Raw genomic sequence first — 15978 nt, 5'->3', positions numbered from 1 at the left:
AGTGCGCCTGTGGCTTGTCCGCACCTGCCGGCTGCAAGGCACTGTTGAAACCACAAAGTTTGCCTCCTCCGTCCCGCTTTTCCCCTGGCCTATCAGCGACAAGGTTCATCCAAAACGTGACATCCGCCCACGCAGGACATTCGTTTCATCGCGGAGCACTGGCAGCCAGTCGTTCGTGTGCCAGCGGATCGGGCGCGCCAATCAGGTCCCGGCGTTGCGGGTCCCGCCAGCTCCCCGTTCCCTGTCTGCGAGTCACAAATCCAGAACGCGAGTTGTGTTGGCTCGCTCGACACGACAGGATACAACACGTAACATGTTTCGGACTGGGAAGCTTCGAACCGCTCCTGAAAAGCCTGGTGTTGACTCAAGTGTGAGCTGGGCAACCCAAGCCTTTCTTGGCTGCCAGCGCCTTTTCAGCCGTAGTGTAGCGTGAAAAGCCTCCTTCCCAAAACGGCAACTCGTCTCAATGCGGTGTAAGCGGTGCCGGTGTCAATCCAGGCAGATTCGGAGCGCCTTGTTCAGCAAACCCGTGCAGACTGCACTTGACGCCCAAGGCACCTTCCGCCTGCCGAGCATTGACTGCTGCAATATTGATTCCACATCGACACTCTCTAGGCGCACCAGTGCTGAGAGGACTGTTGGTGCCAGATTCCCAGCCCAACACGCTACCTGGAAGGCAACTGTCACACCCTTCAGTGCCTCCCCTGAGCCGGCCTCGGCCCCGGAGCTCGGAACCCCGCAGCTCCCACTCCTCATCCACATCCATTCCGATCCGGCCGGCCGCGGCCGCTCCAATCTCCTCCTCCGGCATGTGATGTAGGTAATGGACTTCAAACCGACAAACCGCGATAAGCAACTGTTCGCCAGCCAGTCAAATCTGCAATACCAGTCCCAGCGCATCGCAACGCATTACATGGCCCTCTCGCCGGCCCAGGCCGGGCCCGGCCAGACTGGCCAATCCGACGCCCATCAATGCCAAGTCCGGCGCAGAAGAACAATCCGACGTGCAGGCCCGGCCGGCCGGCCGGCGCCAAATGCACCAGCCCGCGGGTTGCAGCGGCAAAGGAAAACAAAAACAACATGAAAGAAAGAAGGTCCTTAACTGACGAGGCGTAAACAAAACAAAAGAACCTGGCCGGGCTCGGAGACGGACGTGTTGACCGTGACAGAGATGCCGACAACCACAACACAGCATGCAGATATCGCATGCACGCATGCACGGGCATTGCATGCAGCGCGGGATTGAGCACAATAATGACAACAATACAGTACCTAGGTGACCAGCAAAGTGTAACCGAGGATCTCTGCCGTTAAGTTGATCACAAGGACAAAAAAAGATGAAGAAAAAAAAAAAACGTAGAAAGAATTGCAAGCAAGAAAGATTGCGTGTGAAACGTGGCTGGCTCCGGGGCAGGCATAAACAGAGGGTGCGTAAGCACGTTCGTTGCTGACGTCCTCGCGTCGCCGCCAACTACCCTGATCGCCACTCACCACCAGCCCCCGGTGGCAAGTCCAGGCTCGTAATCACGGAGATAATTGTGGTATGGAAACAGCGCCAGTGATGACAGGAGCAAGGCAGTGTTTGTCTCGATAGCCATTCGTCATTACAGACTATTATAGAACTTGGCCCGGCTCTCTGTCCATGCCATGCCATACCATGCCATGCCATGCCATGTCATGATGCTGTTCATGTCCAAGTTCTTTAGGCATTAAGTCCAGGAGATACATCGATTAGTAATTCCCCTCCGTCCCGTCCCGTCCCCGAACCGAACCCCAAGTGGTTTCGGCGGTGAGCGAACAACGCCATATATGCGGTGGTGGTATGATAATGATGCTGATGATGACCCAAACGCCGCCAAAAACTCCATGCCTCCGCCGATATCAGCTATGCTGTTGAAAAGAGCCCATCCAAGCCAAGAAAGATCTATGCCAGATCTACCCACCCGTGCAATGCAACCCGACCGCTCGTATACATAGGAATAAAAGAGAGAGAGAGGCGAGCAACCGCGCTCTCGTCAAAGCCAAAGCAAGCAAGCGCAGATATTATCCACCGCCCCGAAACTCCGTGGTCTTGCTTGGGTCAGACAGGCGATGCACTCAGCCAGGAGTGCAAGACGCCCCGTCCAAACCCACCATGCAAAGCTGAGAGAAATGCCAATAAGTAAAACACACCGTCATTTCGTAATCAGGTCGTCAAAGTCATGCCGGCAGGCAGGCAGGGAGATAGGCAGGTAAGGAGGCAAGACCAGCGCTCCTGGCTACCTCACCGCGCCCCAACGCCGCCAAACACCCGGCCGAACACGCCCCTCCGCCTCTTGCCGGGCCCTCCGCGCGCGCCCTCCTCCAGGCTGCGCAGCTCCTCGGCGCTGATCTCGTACGGCAGCATCTGCCGCGGCGCCTTCCTGCCGGCCAGCGGGTGCTGGTACTGGTACTGCAGCTGCGGCTGGGCGTAGTAGTAGACGGGGTCCTTCTCGGGCACGCAGGGCCGGTCGCACTCGTCGTAGACGACCATGTCCGGCTGCGCCTGGTGCTCCGCCTCCTCCCCGCCGTGCACCATGGCCGAGGGCGAGTCGCACACGACGACCATGCCGGCAGCGGAGGAGGCCGCGGTGGCGGCGGCGGAGGTGATGTCGGCCTCGCTGAGCGGGGTGGTGGCGCGCGAGCTGGTGGTCGAGCCCGCGTACGACGAGCTGCTTGAGTAGAGGCCCGGCGGGGAGACGTCGCGGCTGCTGCCGCGGGAATGGGACGGGGTGTAGGCGGCCTGGCGGGAGCGGGAGCGGGAGGTGCCGCGGGAGGAGGGCGGGGTCGGGAGGGCGGTTGTCGTCGCGGTGGAGGAGGAGGTGGTGGTGCCGGTGATGCTGCGTTCCTGGGGTTGCGGTTGCGCCAGGGCGAGCCAGAGGCGGGCTTCCTCCTCGCGCTCGCGCTGGCGGGCGAGACGCTCCTCGTGCAGCTGGCGCTCGCGCATCTCCTGCTCCTGCTTCCGGCGCATGCGGCGGAGGTGGCGGGCCTCGATGTCGGCGCGGATCGGCGCCAGGAAGTGGTCGAGCTCGTAGTAGAGGTCCTCCTCGGTGATGCGCAGGTCCCAGTCCAGCAGGAACAGCAGCTGTTTCTCCATCAGGTTGACCTCGGTGCGGTTGAAGCCGAAGTTGTAGGCGTGCGTCGTCACCACGCTGTAGTTGGCCCAGTGCTTGTTCTTGGGGCTGCTGTCGTTGAGGTACTTGGCCGCCAGGATGAGCGAGGCCAGGAAGATGCGATGTGTTGTGCAGCGCAAGCCCTTGGCCATGGGCTGGAGGCGCGACTTGAGCCGGCGCAGGTAGACCAGCGTTGACATCAGGGTTGGCACCTGCACGTTGGAGGAGATGACCAGCTGTGTGATGAAGTCCTCGATCGAGGGCAGGCCGCCGTCGCTCGTCTTCACCGCTCTTGGCGAGGCTTCCCGCCGTGGTGACGGGTGTCTCGCTCGGGCGCCATGTGCTGGCGGGGGCATCATGGTCGGATCGCACTGAATCACGCCGGCGGCAGCTTTCGCCAGGTACCTGATCATGTCCTTGTCGACAGGCTGGTAGATGAACTGTTGCAGGGCGGCAGCGTTGAGCTCAGCTAGGCTGAGCGTTGGTATTGAGTCCATGATGTCGGATGTGGTAATACGTGACGCTGCGCGGCGGAGGTTTAAGGTTTAAGGGGTGTGTTTGCTTTGATGTGGTGCTGCGGCGATGTGCCGTGCGTGCGGCAAGGGGGTGAAATGGGGCTTGGTGTGACAGGACCGAGGAAGTACCCGACTTGCTCTCACCTGCGTCAGTGACGAGGGAGAGAGAGGTTTTAGGATGATGAAATGCCCAAGAGTTATAAGGATCCCAAAAGGGGGGGGGGGGGGGGGACCGGTAGAGATAAACAGAGGGAATAAGATGTGCACAAGGGTGTGCGCATCAACAGGTTGATGAGCTTACACGAGATGCCCTGCGGCGAAGCTCATGTGGACAATCCGTGCAAATTCCTGGGGGAGCGGCCGAATCGGCGGGCTCGGTAAAGGGGGTGTGAAGGCTGAACACACAGCTGTTGTTCCAGGGTGGGCCTCCTGGATGGGCTTCCTCCGCAGGCGGAGTGGGCAGGCCTGTTGATGCGTGTCTCAGTGGCTTGCCGTGGCTTTCCCACTGGAGCGGGTGACGTGCACCGTCCACGAGGCTGAGCGCAACAGGCGTCCCAAGGGGCAGGCGGCCCAGGCGGACAGGGGGTGCAGAGGTGCAGGGGTGTAGGGGTGCAGGGGTGCAGGAGTGCAGGGGTCCCAGAGGGATAGGCGGACAATCTGGCAGGTTGTGGTGGCCCGCTGTGTCGGTCGCTTGCTGGCTCGCGCGATCAGCGAGGCCGAGGTTTGGCTGGAATTTGAGAGGCAACAATGCCAAGCCTGCACCGGGCCAGTAACACGGCAACGGACAACGCCGGCCGGGTCTGGAATTGCCTCGGGCAGAAATCGGGAATGCACGTTCGACGGTCGAGCCGACAAGCGCTGCAAGATGCTGGGCAAGCTCCGATTCAAGCCGATTTGCCGTTGGAGTTCAACCGGCCCTCTCGGCAACAAGCACACGAGGAAAATGCGCAGGGCGCAAAAATGGCGTTGAGGTCCGCGCAAGCGACAAGTAAGCCCGGGGCGGTGGCAATCCCGGGAAAAGTGGGTCGGCGCTCCGAGTTGGAAAGACCGTGACGCGGACAGCCGGGGCCTCGGAGGTGGCTGAGAGTAGCAGACGCGAGGATCAGAGGGCGAATCACGCTGGGCGACGGTCCGCTGCGATGACTCGCTCGAGTTGCAGAACTGCGGAACCGGACGTGTTTCGAACACGAAGGGGGCGGCTGTGTGCGAGATGTGCCTGGTAATTAAACACTTCGCAATGCGCTTTTCCGGGGAGGAACAGGAAAGATTGACCGCCGGTTCGGAGTGCGAGTCAGAGCAATGCAGCTGGCTGCTAGACTGCGAAACCCGGGTGACTAGCCGGCTTTGGTCTGTGTAGTGTAGTGTACTCCGCACTCCCAAGCGGGCCCAGATCGCTGTGGAATTCTGGAGTCGGCTTGCCGGTGCGGTCGGGCGCGGTCGATCGAGATGCCTGAAAATGTGGCGTTCGATTATTAAGTGTAGGGTTGCAAGAGGAGATTCCGAGCCAGCGGAAAACGAAATCGCAAAAGGGAAAAAGGCTGCCCCAGAATACCGGCCCTGCCGTGTGAGGTGCTGCAATGCTGCGTCTTGTTTTGTTATTTTGGATTCGGCCTGCGAGGGCTCCGGGCGGGTTAATATGGCAGAGCGATTCGGATCCGCGGTAAAAGCTTCCAGTGGCCGGGGGGGCGGCGGTTGGGCCGTCGCGCGCCAAAAGGACCTAAAAGTGGCGGTCGGCTCCCGTCGTGCTGCGCTGCGCTGTTTGACAAGGCCGCGTGTTCGAGCAGTCGCCGGTGCAACTTGTCAAGCGGCGTCTGGGGAATGATTCGCTCTCCTGTTGCAGCGGTAAAAGGGGGGCGTAGCGGGGCTGGGCTGCTGCCAGACGAATGGGTCCAATAAGGTCGACGTTGGGTTGAATGGCTGGGAAGGCGACTTGGCCAATGATGGCGTGTTTCAGAGGACTGGCGATGGCAGGCTACTGCATTCCAAAAGAACAATTGGTGAGCGTTCCTTTTGGTTGTCAGGCAACAAGACGTGTTCCTGTTCGGATGGTGCAGCGGGGCAATGAGATCGGGTGGCTCTTCGATGCTGTGGGATTGGTGTTGCTGCCCCGAGGAGCGCTTCTCCGTCGAGATTTGTATGCTTCTGGCCCTGGACCGACTGCGCGTGTATGGCTCGGCTAGGGAGGAGAAAAGACGACTTACAAGAAGGGAAGGGACGCCCGAGGGAGAGCGTAGAGGGGACGCTTCTGGGACTAGCAAGGGACAGGAAAGACGTGGCGGCCTGTCGATTAAGTTGCTGGAGGAATTCCCCTTTTTGTTCAACGGAACCTGGCTGGATCGCAGGGTTTTGGTGTAAGAGATAAACTGGAGCACGGAGTGCTGTCCAAGGGGAGGTCGTTGCCGAGTTTGGCAGTCCGGACAGGACAGCGAAACGAAACACTGGATTGTGGATTCCACCAAGGGCTGGTAAAAAGGGATGCAAAGTCACACTTGGGAAGCCCGCATCTTTATCATTATCACCAGGGACAGGATGTACTCGCAAAAACGTGGCCGTCACCAACGGTCTTCCCTCCGCAGGCACTTAGACATCAATCGCGTGCCAGAAAGTCAGTGGACGGATTCCGCCCTGGGATTTCCGGAGCCACCTCGATTTGAGTGGCTGCCGATTTGCATTTCAATGCTTAAATGCACCGCCAAGGAGTGCATAATACCATAGATGAATGGCTGGCAGCTGCATGTGAGATATTCCAGTGCCAGCGATCTGGCGCCTCGTAGCTGCGATTGGCGGGTTATCATCCCGACGCTCCGACTTGAAACAGCGAGGGGTTCGCGTATGGCGAAAGGGGCATCTCAACCCCAGGGATGGAGTCGAGGGGCATCTCGACGCAAGCTGGAATACACGCAAGACATGTTACACCTGTCTTCAGATTATTGATTGGAGAGAGGGATCGGTTTGTATCCGGCTGCATGAGCTTCCTCGTGCCATGGTTCGAGGCGAGGGATGAGAAAAGGACTCGAGCCTCCCAAGGTGATCGGCGATATGGGGCATCATGATGGACAGCCTCCTGCACATCAGATGACAGGAGAAATGCCCGCCGCCTCTCTTGTGAACCTTGCACCTTGTTCTGTGATACATCTGGTATGTGCAGTGTACCTGTCATGTCAGGTTCCCACGGCTCAGGGGCTCGCACAAGCGCACGTTCCCCTCCTCTTCCGAAGTTGCCCCTGAAAGACCCTGAAGCAACGCCAAGCCTCTCCAGCACCTCTCACGAATAGCGATGAAACGATGAAACGAAACAGCATCGGCGACTGGGGATCCAAACGTCCAGTGCTTTCTCGGCTCTACGGTGTAACTGTCGAGGAATCCTTCGAGCCAAGGTTGGCAAACAGAGTCTGTGGAAGGCATCAATCGTGAAAAGTCGATGTAATCCGTGACTCAGGTATTCCATCTTCCGTCCTGGACAACTCGATGTCAAACCCCTGCCAGTCATGTGCATGCAGGGGTTGCAGTGGACATCGACGCAGGGACCTCGTGCCTGAGCTTGTGCATCCACCTGAGCAGCAACACCGACCACAGGACACCATCATTCTTGCTTTCCCAGGTAAGTAATGAGGGCCATTCGTGAAGGCACGGCCTGCCAAGGCACGACCGAATCGAAGCCTGACCCGCGGTGCGACCACCATCGCAAGATGATCTTCCCGTATCATTCACGCCCTTTTTGCGCACTCTCTTTGAAGACTCCGTTGCCATTCACACAATAGATATTGTTTCGCACCCGAGGTATGTATATATTTGGTGTGGCTGTTTCGATCGCCGACGGCACGGTGCAGATCTCAGCTGACAAGCCGTGTCACCCATCGAAACGATAACTGCTGTGTAGTGTACGTGCCCTGGCTTCCCCGCAGGTCCGTGGTCACCCATATCGAAGTTGGGAACAGACTACAGCATGCCAGTTCGGAGGTACACTGCATGAGGAGACAGAGTCCCCAACTGCGGTCATAGCGCATGCATCTCACCCTCCACCGCAGCGCAGCTTCTCCTGGATCGCGGATGCCGAGCGCAAAGTTGAGGTCTACACTATCAATCGCAAAAGGAAATTTTTTTTTTTTTAAAAAAAAAAAAAAATCTTTCTCTGCGGTCGCCTCCATTCACCCGGCGCCGCACCACCCCAACCAGCGCCACACCGCCTATTCCCCGACCTCGCCCGAACCTTCGTGACCTCCAAGTTTTGGCGGTGGAGGGTGGAGGAAGGACCCGGAAGGCAAAACCCGGAGCGGAGGGCGGCCCCGCATCCATTCCGAATCGGTGATCTTAGCCGAGCCAGGGGTTAGGCTGGTGGTGGTGTGCCGGCATGGCAAGGTGGCCCGACCCCGACCCGGCCGTGATTGGACCGGGCATGCCTTGTCTTGGATCAAAATTTGCTTTGCCGGTTGGGAAAGCGCAGGTCCGCTCCAACGCAGGTTGTGTTCACGGGGCTGGGTTGGATAAACAGAAAATTTTTGTTCTTGGTCTGTGACTGACATGAGGACGGATGGCAATTTTGCACAGCACCTCGGCTGTTGAAGGCCTCGCCTGTTTCGGCCACAGGGTGATCACGAGCTTCGGCGTCGGTACCTGATGTTGGGCAGTTGGATCGCAGTCTACCACAGTACACACTTGGCAGGTTTGCATAAACCTCGGCACAATGGCTGAGGCCCGTCGTGAGGTGACAGGACCGATGCGCCTGGGTGCTGGCGGTCCAACGATTGCCGTTGGCTGTTTCTGCTAACAGGATTGGCTGGTAACGAACAGCCTAGAATGTTATCGTTGACCAGGGAAAGGGCGAGGTAATCAGGGGTCTTCAGCTGTGGCTTGACGCTGTGCCGTCCGCCCATCAGACCCCCGGTCTTCAACCTAGATCCAAGTTGACGACTACACAGGACTCTCCGAGCAGTCACCTTCGAGCTGCTGAACGGCGGCGCTCACGTACGCAATCTTGCACAGATTGCAAACGGCGTGTAGACTCCGCTTCGGCCTCAGCGGACAATTCCCCAAGCTGTTGGCAAGTCCTTGTTCAGCTTAAACCGAACCCGCAAGCGGCACGGGAGGCCGTCGGCTGCCAGCGGCCAACGCAGGCCCGTCCCCGTTACCGATCATTGTGTCACAACCGAACGAAGGAGGTATTCAACGAGCGCAGAGACCATGATCAAGCAGCGAATTTCTGTGTCCCGTACCGTAACCCAACCGCCACAGGACAGCGTCTCCCCCAGACCAGACGGCCACTCATTGCGGTACACGCCGCTCGGCGAATTCCTCGCCGTGCCAGGTGGGCCAGGGCCGCGGCCGCGCCGTTGAGGGCCAGGCCATCAAATGACGATGAAGGACTGGGGTTGGCCTCGAATGGTGGCCTCAATGCGGTCTACGCCACTCGAGGCATGAGAGGGTCGACGGACTCCAGTGACGGTGCGTATGTTGACCAACGATGGAGCCCGGAGAGCCGAGCGGGGGCCGAGTCAATCTCAAACGCGATCTCTCGGACCTTTCTCTTTTGTTTCTCCCTTTTTCATGCCACAGGAGGCCGGAAACGAAGTTGCAGGGAGCTTGCAGCCACGCGGGCCTGCCGTCGTTGCGCCCTCACGCCGCAACGGAGACTCGAGAGATGCAGCCCTGCAGCCCTGCACTGGGCCCCCAGCTCGGTTTCAGCAGCCGAGGAAAACAATCAGTCATTGCGCGGCGTCAAAGACCCGACACTTCATCGGGCGGCCGCACGGCTAAGCGCCCACCCTCTGCTTCATGCTTCCCACCGCGGCAAAGACGGGCGCGAGCGCTTGCTGTCTTGGCCGTCTTCTTTTCTGGCACAGTCGCGCACAACCACCCGGAAACACCCGCCGCCCCCAACAAACCAACACCTTTAAGCCAAGCACATCCCATTGGCCGCGCCAAGCGCACAGACGCGCGCTTGCTAAATTTGATCCACTCCCCTGTTGCGCTTCTGAAGTTAGGCGCGAGCGGCTCCACCGGATCCCGATCCGGGGCCCACAACAACTCCCGCAGCCCCTTCCTGCGGTTATGGCTAAAGAGGTCCCGCCAAGACTAATTTCGGAGACTGCCGCTTACAAGTATTTACAATCGCCACGGGGTGAGCGGGGCCACGACGGGGCCGCGACGACTTCGAGCAACATCAACAACGAACAATCGCAAAGACTCGTTGCAACAACTTTACGAAACCTCAACCAAATCGAAAAAAAAGAAAACGAAGTTAACCCTCACCCTAACCTTGACCCTCACCCTAACCATAACCCTCACCCTAACCAGCGGGGGGCTGGCGCCGCCCCCCGCACCCCCGGCGAACTAACCCGTGGCTAACCCGTGGCGATAGTGTAAACCCCTTGGCGATAGCGAACACGCCTTGGCGATCGGGGTTGCGTAAAAACGTTGTAAAAACATTGCCGACAATTGGCCGAAATTAGTCTTGGCGGGACCTCTTTAGCCATCAGCCTTCCTGCAGCGACCGGCATCTCGATGACCCGGCTTGGCTACACCGCCCCGAGGCATCGTGGATCCTCAAACTGACAACTCGAAAATGGGATGAGCAAGGGATATGTGCCGCAGCCGCCGCGGGGAAGGGTAACGGTATGGCGTGGATCGAATTGGAAGCGTTGTTCGCGTTTGCATGGGCCAATGGGCAGAGCCAGCAACACGGGTTGATCGACCTGGCTCGGAACCCTGATCGACAAACGCAAAGCCGCGGTTAAGCTCGTCCTCATCCGTGATGCTCCCCGGTTTTTCGGGGAGAAACGGGCGAGTTCGAAACACAGATCATGGCCAAAATAGCACGCGCGTGCCGCTCCAGCGGGCGCCCTGTTTTGGTTCAATGCCAGTCTGATCACTAACGATGGAGATTAAATCCGATGTTTGCCGGCTCCGTCCCGATAAGCTACCCGCCTTTGGGTGGCATGTCGCAGATCTGAAGTGATTGACTGCTGCAAGGTTGGCCGCCGGTCCAACGGTCGGCGCACGTTGTGGCTTGTTAGAGGTGCTGCACCGTTGGGGGCCGGCATGGGGCCGGCGGTTGATGTTGCGTCAGGCAGCGGCACAAGGGTAAGCAAACATGGCTGGTGGTTTCTCTTCTTCCGCCTGGGAGTCGCTACTAGCGTGTGTTGATGATGCTGAGAACAACATGCCATCACGCTCTGAGAATAGACTCTGAAGGTGGACATCCCCGAAGTCCCAGTGGTAGATCTTAATCTTGAATGGGTTACTCCCAGTGCAGATTTGGACCCCAACGACTCACTCTGGCGGGTGCTTGCAGACCATGAAACGCTGCGATCCTCACCATCACCACCACCATTAACCTTAACTAGGACCACCAACTTGGACATCACATCTGTCGCCCCACGCAAGGCGGCAGCTCAGCAATGCCGTGGAACGCCGAACCCGGCTCTCTGCTCCCAACCGGCCGATGTCCGTCCAGCATGAGAGACCCCCTCCCTTCCCCAACAAACAGCCCGTCCGGTCTTCGCTCCAACCCAGGTACAGATAGCTTGCACTCGCTTGCGCCGCGCCGCACCGCACCAGCATCGGTCGGTCCACCGAGCGGCCGCGCCGCCGGCACCCTCCACGCCACGCACCTTAAACTCCCTCGCCGCCTGCGCCATAACAACTCTATTGTGGTGTAGTACTCGGTATGTTGTAAGGTTCCCCCGCTCTACTGTGTAATGGACCTGCTACCCCGGCCCAAAGCGTCCGGCACGACGCCCATCCGATCGAAGCGAAGCACTGCCCATCGCCTCCCCTCCCCCCTTGTCCCGATCCACCCCGATGCCAAGAGCTGCGGGTGTGTCAACCCAATTTCCATCAGGACGGCTGTGCCGCGCGCCGACGACGAACGCCGCCGGCGTGCAGCCCGGGCCGGAGAATGAGGGGGTTCAGACCCGACATGGAAAGGGAAACAAATCTCGGGCTGTTCAAATGCGGGGGTCGGTAAACTTAGAGGAACAGGAGAACAGGGAGGGGAGGGGAGGGGAGGGGAGGGGAAGGGGATTATTTTGGAATCGGTTGCTGGGGAGGGAGGGCGATTCGTGAACGGATCAGGATCGGGCGGCTTGGTGGGAAGGTGTGGGATTTGGGAAGACGCTTCGGTAACGAAATGGATAAGGCGGGGATGGGCGGGGAGGAATAATGGCCGGGATCTGGCATCCGCTCGGCAGTAGAGAGTGCTGGACTGCGATGCTGCTTGCCGTACAGATGCGAGGGAGCAAAGTGGTTGCTCCCTGCCTCGACATGTCCGCTGTGCTGGCCCCAGTGGCTGGCTAAAGCATAGGCCCCAATATTCAGCTCTTCCACGGTGGCATCCACTGCCTCTTCGATACAGCCATGAGGCCTGAGTCTCCCGGCATGCTGATGCAATCAGATGGTAGCAGCCCATCAGAGAAAAAACAACTTCGATTTATTCGGTCCCATTTCTGTGCAAACACCGTTCTGGTACTCCATACATACAGTGGTAGTGCTGCGACAATGGGAAAGCAGCTCGCCAACACTCCGCCGTGACCAAGTTGACAATGGCGGGAAGTTACGCGGAGAAATGAGATCTCTGCTGAAAATCAACGGCGGAGCCTCCAACAAGACACTGAGCTCGATGGGAGCGTCCTCCTCTCCTTCGCAGTTGAACGTGCTGCGGACACAAGCTTTCCTTTCCCCAGATATGCTCTCCACTCTTCAATTCCTCCCACAAACAAAGCCCATTTATGGCCCCATTGCCGAATCATACTGTACCCCAACCGCCGTGTAGACGCCGCTGTACAATGGCAGCTACATCGCAGCCCGGTCGCCCCACCATGGTCGACAAGTATCCTGAAGGCAAGACACTAGTGAATGCTTCTGCTTCAGAGGAGGATGATCGTGTGGTTCGGCGAGGAGCGCCGCGAGGCCAGCGGGGCGTGTGCTCGCTGGCCGAACTGCACTCCTGTAAATTTATGACTCGCCCTGCTGGTGCGGCACCGTACGGTACCGGGCAGCCGGGTGGACCGTCTTAGCAAGCGCCATCGGTAGCTCCTCCCCCTAGTGGTAGCCACTGCCATGGTACTGCGGCGGCCGCACGGAAGGGTCGAGGTTCTCGAAATAGGGGTGGTTGCAGGCCTGCTTGGCCGAGATGCGGCCGGCGGGGTCGTAGACGAGCATCATCTCGAGGAGGTCCAGGCCGGCCTCGTCGAGGTTGCTGATGAGGGGCACCGAGGGGTCGCGCACCCACTTGGGGAAACTTGCCTTGAAGTCGGGGTAGCTGGTCACGCCTGGCCAGATGTCCTCCGTCGGGGTGCCGAGCAGACTGCGGCAGTCCCGGGGTTAGTGATTCACAGCGTCAGGCGGAAGGGGAAAAAATGGGCTCTCAAGAGTCGAAAAAAACATACCGGAAGATCTTGAAGATCTCGTCAATCTCCGAGTCGCCCGGGAACAGCGGTTTGCGCGTGCACATCTCGGCGAAAATGCACCCAACCGACCACATATCGACTCCGGTCGAGTACTGGCGCCCGCCGAGCAGGATCTCGGGGGCGCGGTACCAAAGGGTGACGACCTCGTGGGTGTAGGTGCGGAGAGGGACGCCGAAAGCGCGGGCCAGACCGAAATCGGCCAGCTTCAGGTTGCCTTCGCGGTCGATGAGCAGGTTCTGCGGCTTGAGGTCGCGGTGCAGGACCCGGTGGCTGTGGCAGTAGCGCACACCCTCGCACAGCTGGCTCATGAACTTCCTGATAATAGCATCGCCGAGACCTAAGTTGTGCAGGTGGGCGCCGGTGCCCTCGGGGAGCGGCTTGCCCCGGCCGCCTTCGCTGACGGGGAGCGCCTCCATGTATTTCTTCAGATCGAGGTCGAGAAACTCGAAGACAAGGTACAGTTTGTGTCCGTCGGCGTGGACAATGTTGTACAGACGCACGATGTTCGGGTCACGCATCTCCTTGAGCAGCGAAATCTCACGGATGGCCGTCGAGGGAACGCCCTCGTCCTCAGCCTCGAGACGGATCTTCTTCAGGGCCACAATACGGCCACCGTGGTTGAGATCTCGGGCCTTGTAGACAACTCCATAGGTGCCTGGCAGCGGCTCACTGGTCAGCCCTCAATCAAGACGGCTTGCCAGCGGCGAGGGAAACGGGGCATACCTTCGCCGATCTTTTCGAGTTTCTGGTAGTGTTCCATGGTGATTATCTGGCTGCAGAGAGACGCTGCGGAGGATTCGTTCGCGCGGTTGGCTGGAGACGACCTCGAAACCGGGGACGACCTCGAAACCGTGGCGGGCTGCGCAGTTGCTGAAGTTGTGATGCTTCCCGAGGGGTGGGGGTTCTCGGCGACTGGGAACGAGGGGCAGCCGGCTCTCGGCGAGAGTTACGTTAATCGATGTCTGAGACGACGACGAAAATGACGGCACAGCTGAAAAAAGACAATGACTACGCGTGCATAGCCATTCAAAAAGCCCACACTGGACCTCGGTCGAGAATTTGTACAGAGGTCGAGTGTCCTGCTACGAGCGGGATCGCTGGTGTTGTGCAGTGCGGTTGAAGGATGCAGTGGCACAGCCAAATTTCCGGAGTTGATCAACAAGCGAACCGAAGTTCGGTCACTGGGCGACGCGACCGCGTTGGGGTATCCACACTGCACACCCAATCCATGTGCACAGCCCCGCGTGCCTGAATTGGCCCCACTCTTTGCCAGCTGCCCTGACTGCGAACAACTCTTGGCGTGAGCGCAGCGTTCAGAGATGACCTGTAACCACTTGGTGAGCGTTGAACCTAACGATGCCCCTTTAGATACGGATTACACAACAAAGTTCACTTACAAGTTAAACCGAAAACTGTAAGAGGGCCGATGGGGAAAGATGACCCTGAACATCAAGCATCTCGACGCCCATGAACCGCCGTCGGACGAGCTGAGGGCCAAGTGGAAGGCCTTCTCACGGGCCGAGCCAAATGATTTACTCAACAGCGGAGACATCGATGACGTGCTGAAGCCCGAAAGCGCAGCCGAGTTCTGCCGGGCGGGCGCCATTCCCGTCGACACCCTGAATCGCTCGTTCCGACACATCTGCCCCACCGATGCTCCGGAATTCCAGGCCACCAAAGACGCACCCATCTACTACCACCCGCTCCTCCCTGGTGAGCTCCAAACACATTCTGCCCCTGTACGAAGATTGCTGTAACTAACTCAACCAGGCCTCCTCATAGTCCCCTCACTTGTGCCTCCCGAGGTTCAGAAAATCCTCCTCAACCATCTCATCCACCGCGACCTCAGCCACCCCGCCCACCAAACCAACTTACACCTCCACTTCCACCTCCCCTACCCCCCAGCCAACGGCCCCGCCAGCGACACCTCCTTCTTCTCCTACCCCCCGACCTCACCAGTGACCTTCACCCCCAAAGACCCGTCCGTGCACAAACCCCTCAGCATCAAGCAGGCGCTCGAGCGCAAGCTGCACTGGGTGACGCTCGGCGGGCAGTACGACTGGACGCGGCGGGTGTACCCCGAAGAAGGCACCGGCCCGGGCTCGCAGGCGCCGCCCGCGTTCCCGCCCGACGTGGCCGCTTTTCTGGAGACACTGTTCCCCGAGACGCTGGCGCAGGCCGCCATCGTCAACTTCTACACGCCGGGCGACACCATGATGCTGCACCGCGACGTCTCGGAGGAGACGGATAAGGGCCTGGTCAGCTTGAGTCTGGGCTGCGACGGGCTGTTTATGATCGCGCCGAATGGGAGTGAAGGGGCGGGAGAGGAGGCGGGGCAGGGGGTGCAGGGCGCCGGGGAGGGGAAGGAGAGGAAAAAGGAGTTTTTGTTGCTGAGGTTGAGGTCCGGGGATGCGATTTACATGACAAAGGAGTCGAGGGTCGCGTGGCATGGGGTGCCCAAGGTACTGAAAGGGACGTGTCCTGACTACTTGGCCGACTGGCCGGCGGAAGATGGGAGGTATGAGGAGTGGCGCGGTTGGATGCGGAATAAGCGGATCAACCTCAATGTGAGGCAGATGAGGGATTAGAGTGGGCAAGCTCTGGAAAGCGTTACAAAGCATATGGAGTGGGCGTGACAAAAAGATCCTGGCCTCGTGAGGCCCAGACGGCATTGCTACTCTGCATGCTGCTGGGAAGTCATCCGGAGACGTCGACGGCGGAACCTTTTAGAACAGCCCGCCGCTCCCGGGAATCCAAGCAACGGCGGTCCAAGCTTCGAACCGCCTGGGCGATGGTCAGCGTCACAACATTTTCCTGCAAAGCCGACCTGGGACAGAAAGATCAACAAGAGCGCAGTTGTCAAGCGGGTTGTCGAAGCCGCGACATAGCGATATCTCACCCTTCTCACTCTGTGCTGCTTGATCA

General features: G+C 59.1%; 3 protein-coding genes across 3 annotated transcripts; 1 reads left to right on the top strand and 2 right to left on the bottom strand.

Moving 5' to 3' along the window:
* Positions 1 to 1966: 1966 nt before the first annotated feature.
* Positions 1967 to 4182, bottom strand: THITE_2109571 (uncharacterized protein). The gene has a single exon (XM_003650246.1). It carries the CDS (start codon positions 3626 to 3628, stop codon positions 2264 to 2266), a length of 1365 nt encoding a protein of 454 aa, XP_003650294.1. The 5' UTR covers positions 3629 to 4182; the 3' UTR covers positions 1967 to 2263.
* An 8368-nt stretch (positions 4183 to 12550) lies between these two features.
* Positions 12551 to 13912, bottom strand: THITE_2109567 (uncharacterized protein). Its single transcript, XM_003650245.1, has 3 exons — positions 13777 to 13912; positions 13033 to 13708; positions 12551 to 12950 (listed from the first exon to the last, which is right to left on the bottom strand). The coding sequence occupies exons 1-3, from the start codon at positions 13811 to 13813 to the stop codon at positions 12686 to 12688; spliced, it is 978 nt and encodes a 325-aa protein (XP_003650293.1). The 5' UTR covers positions 13814 to 13912; the 3' UTR covers positions 12551 to 12685.
* A 435-nt stretch (positions 13913 to 14347) lies between these two features.
* Positions 14348 to 15811, top strand: THITE_2109564 (uncharacterized protein). Its single transcript, XM_003650244.1, has 2 exons — positions 14348 to 14766; positions 14824 to 15811. Exons 1-2 carry the CDS (start codon positions 14490 to 14492, stop codon positions 15639 to 15641), a joined length of 1095 nt encoding a protein of 364 aa, XP_003650292.1. The 5' UTR covers positions 14348 to 14489; the 3' UTR covers positions 15642 to 15811.
* The last annotated feature ends 167 nt before the right edge of the window (positions 15812 to 15978 follow it).

The sequence above is a fragment of the Thermothielavioides terrestris genome, chromosome 1 (assembly GCF_000226115.1).
Source record: "Thermothielavioides terrestris NRRL 8126 chromosome 1, complete sequence".
Lineage (NCBI taxonomy): Eukaryota > Fungi > Ascomycota > Sordariomycetes > Sordariales > Chaetomiaceae > Thermothielavioides > Thermothielavioides terrestris.
Note: the sequence above shows the minus strand (reverse complement) of the source record. Positions and strands in the feature narration are given on the sequence as shown.

Excerpts from the sequence above, each read along its gene's own strand:
- THITE_2109571 (XM_003650246.1), bottom strand. The coding sequence starts at position 3,628 with ATGGACTCAATACCAACGCTCAGCCTAGCTGAGCTCAACGCTGCCGCC.
- THITE_2109567 (XM_003650245.1), bottom strand. The coding sequence starts at position 13,813 with ATGGAACACTACCAGAAACTCGAAAAGATCGGCGAAG. Across the intron at positions 13,709-13,776 it reads ACTCGAAAAGATCGGCGAAG|GCACCTATGGAGTTGTCTAC; the intron begins GTATGCCCCGTT and ends AGCCGCTGCCAG. Across the intron at positions 12,951-13,032 it reads GAGATCTTCAAGATCTTCCG|TCTGCTCGGCACCCCGACGG; the intron begins GTATGTTTTTTT and ends GGACTGCCGCAG.
- THITE_2109564 (XM_003650244.1), top strand. The coding sequence starts at position 14,490 with ATGACCCTGAACATCAAGCATCTCGACGCCCATGAACCGCCGTCGGAC. Across the intron at positions 14,767-14,823 it reads CTACCACCCGCTCCTCCCTG|GCCTCCTCATAGTCCCCTCA; the intron begins GTGAGCTCCAAA and ends TAACTCAACCAG.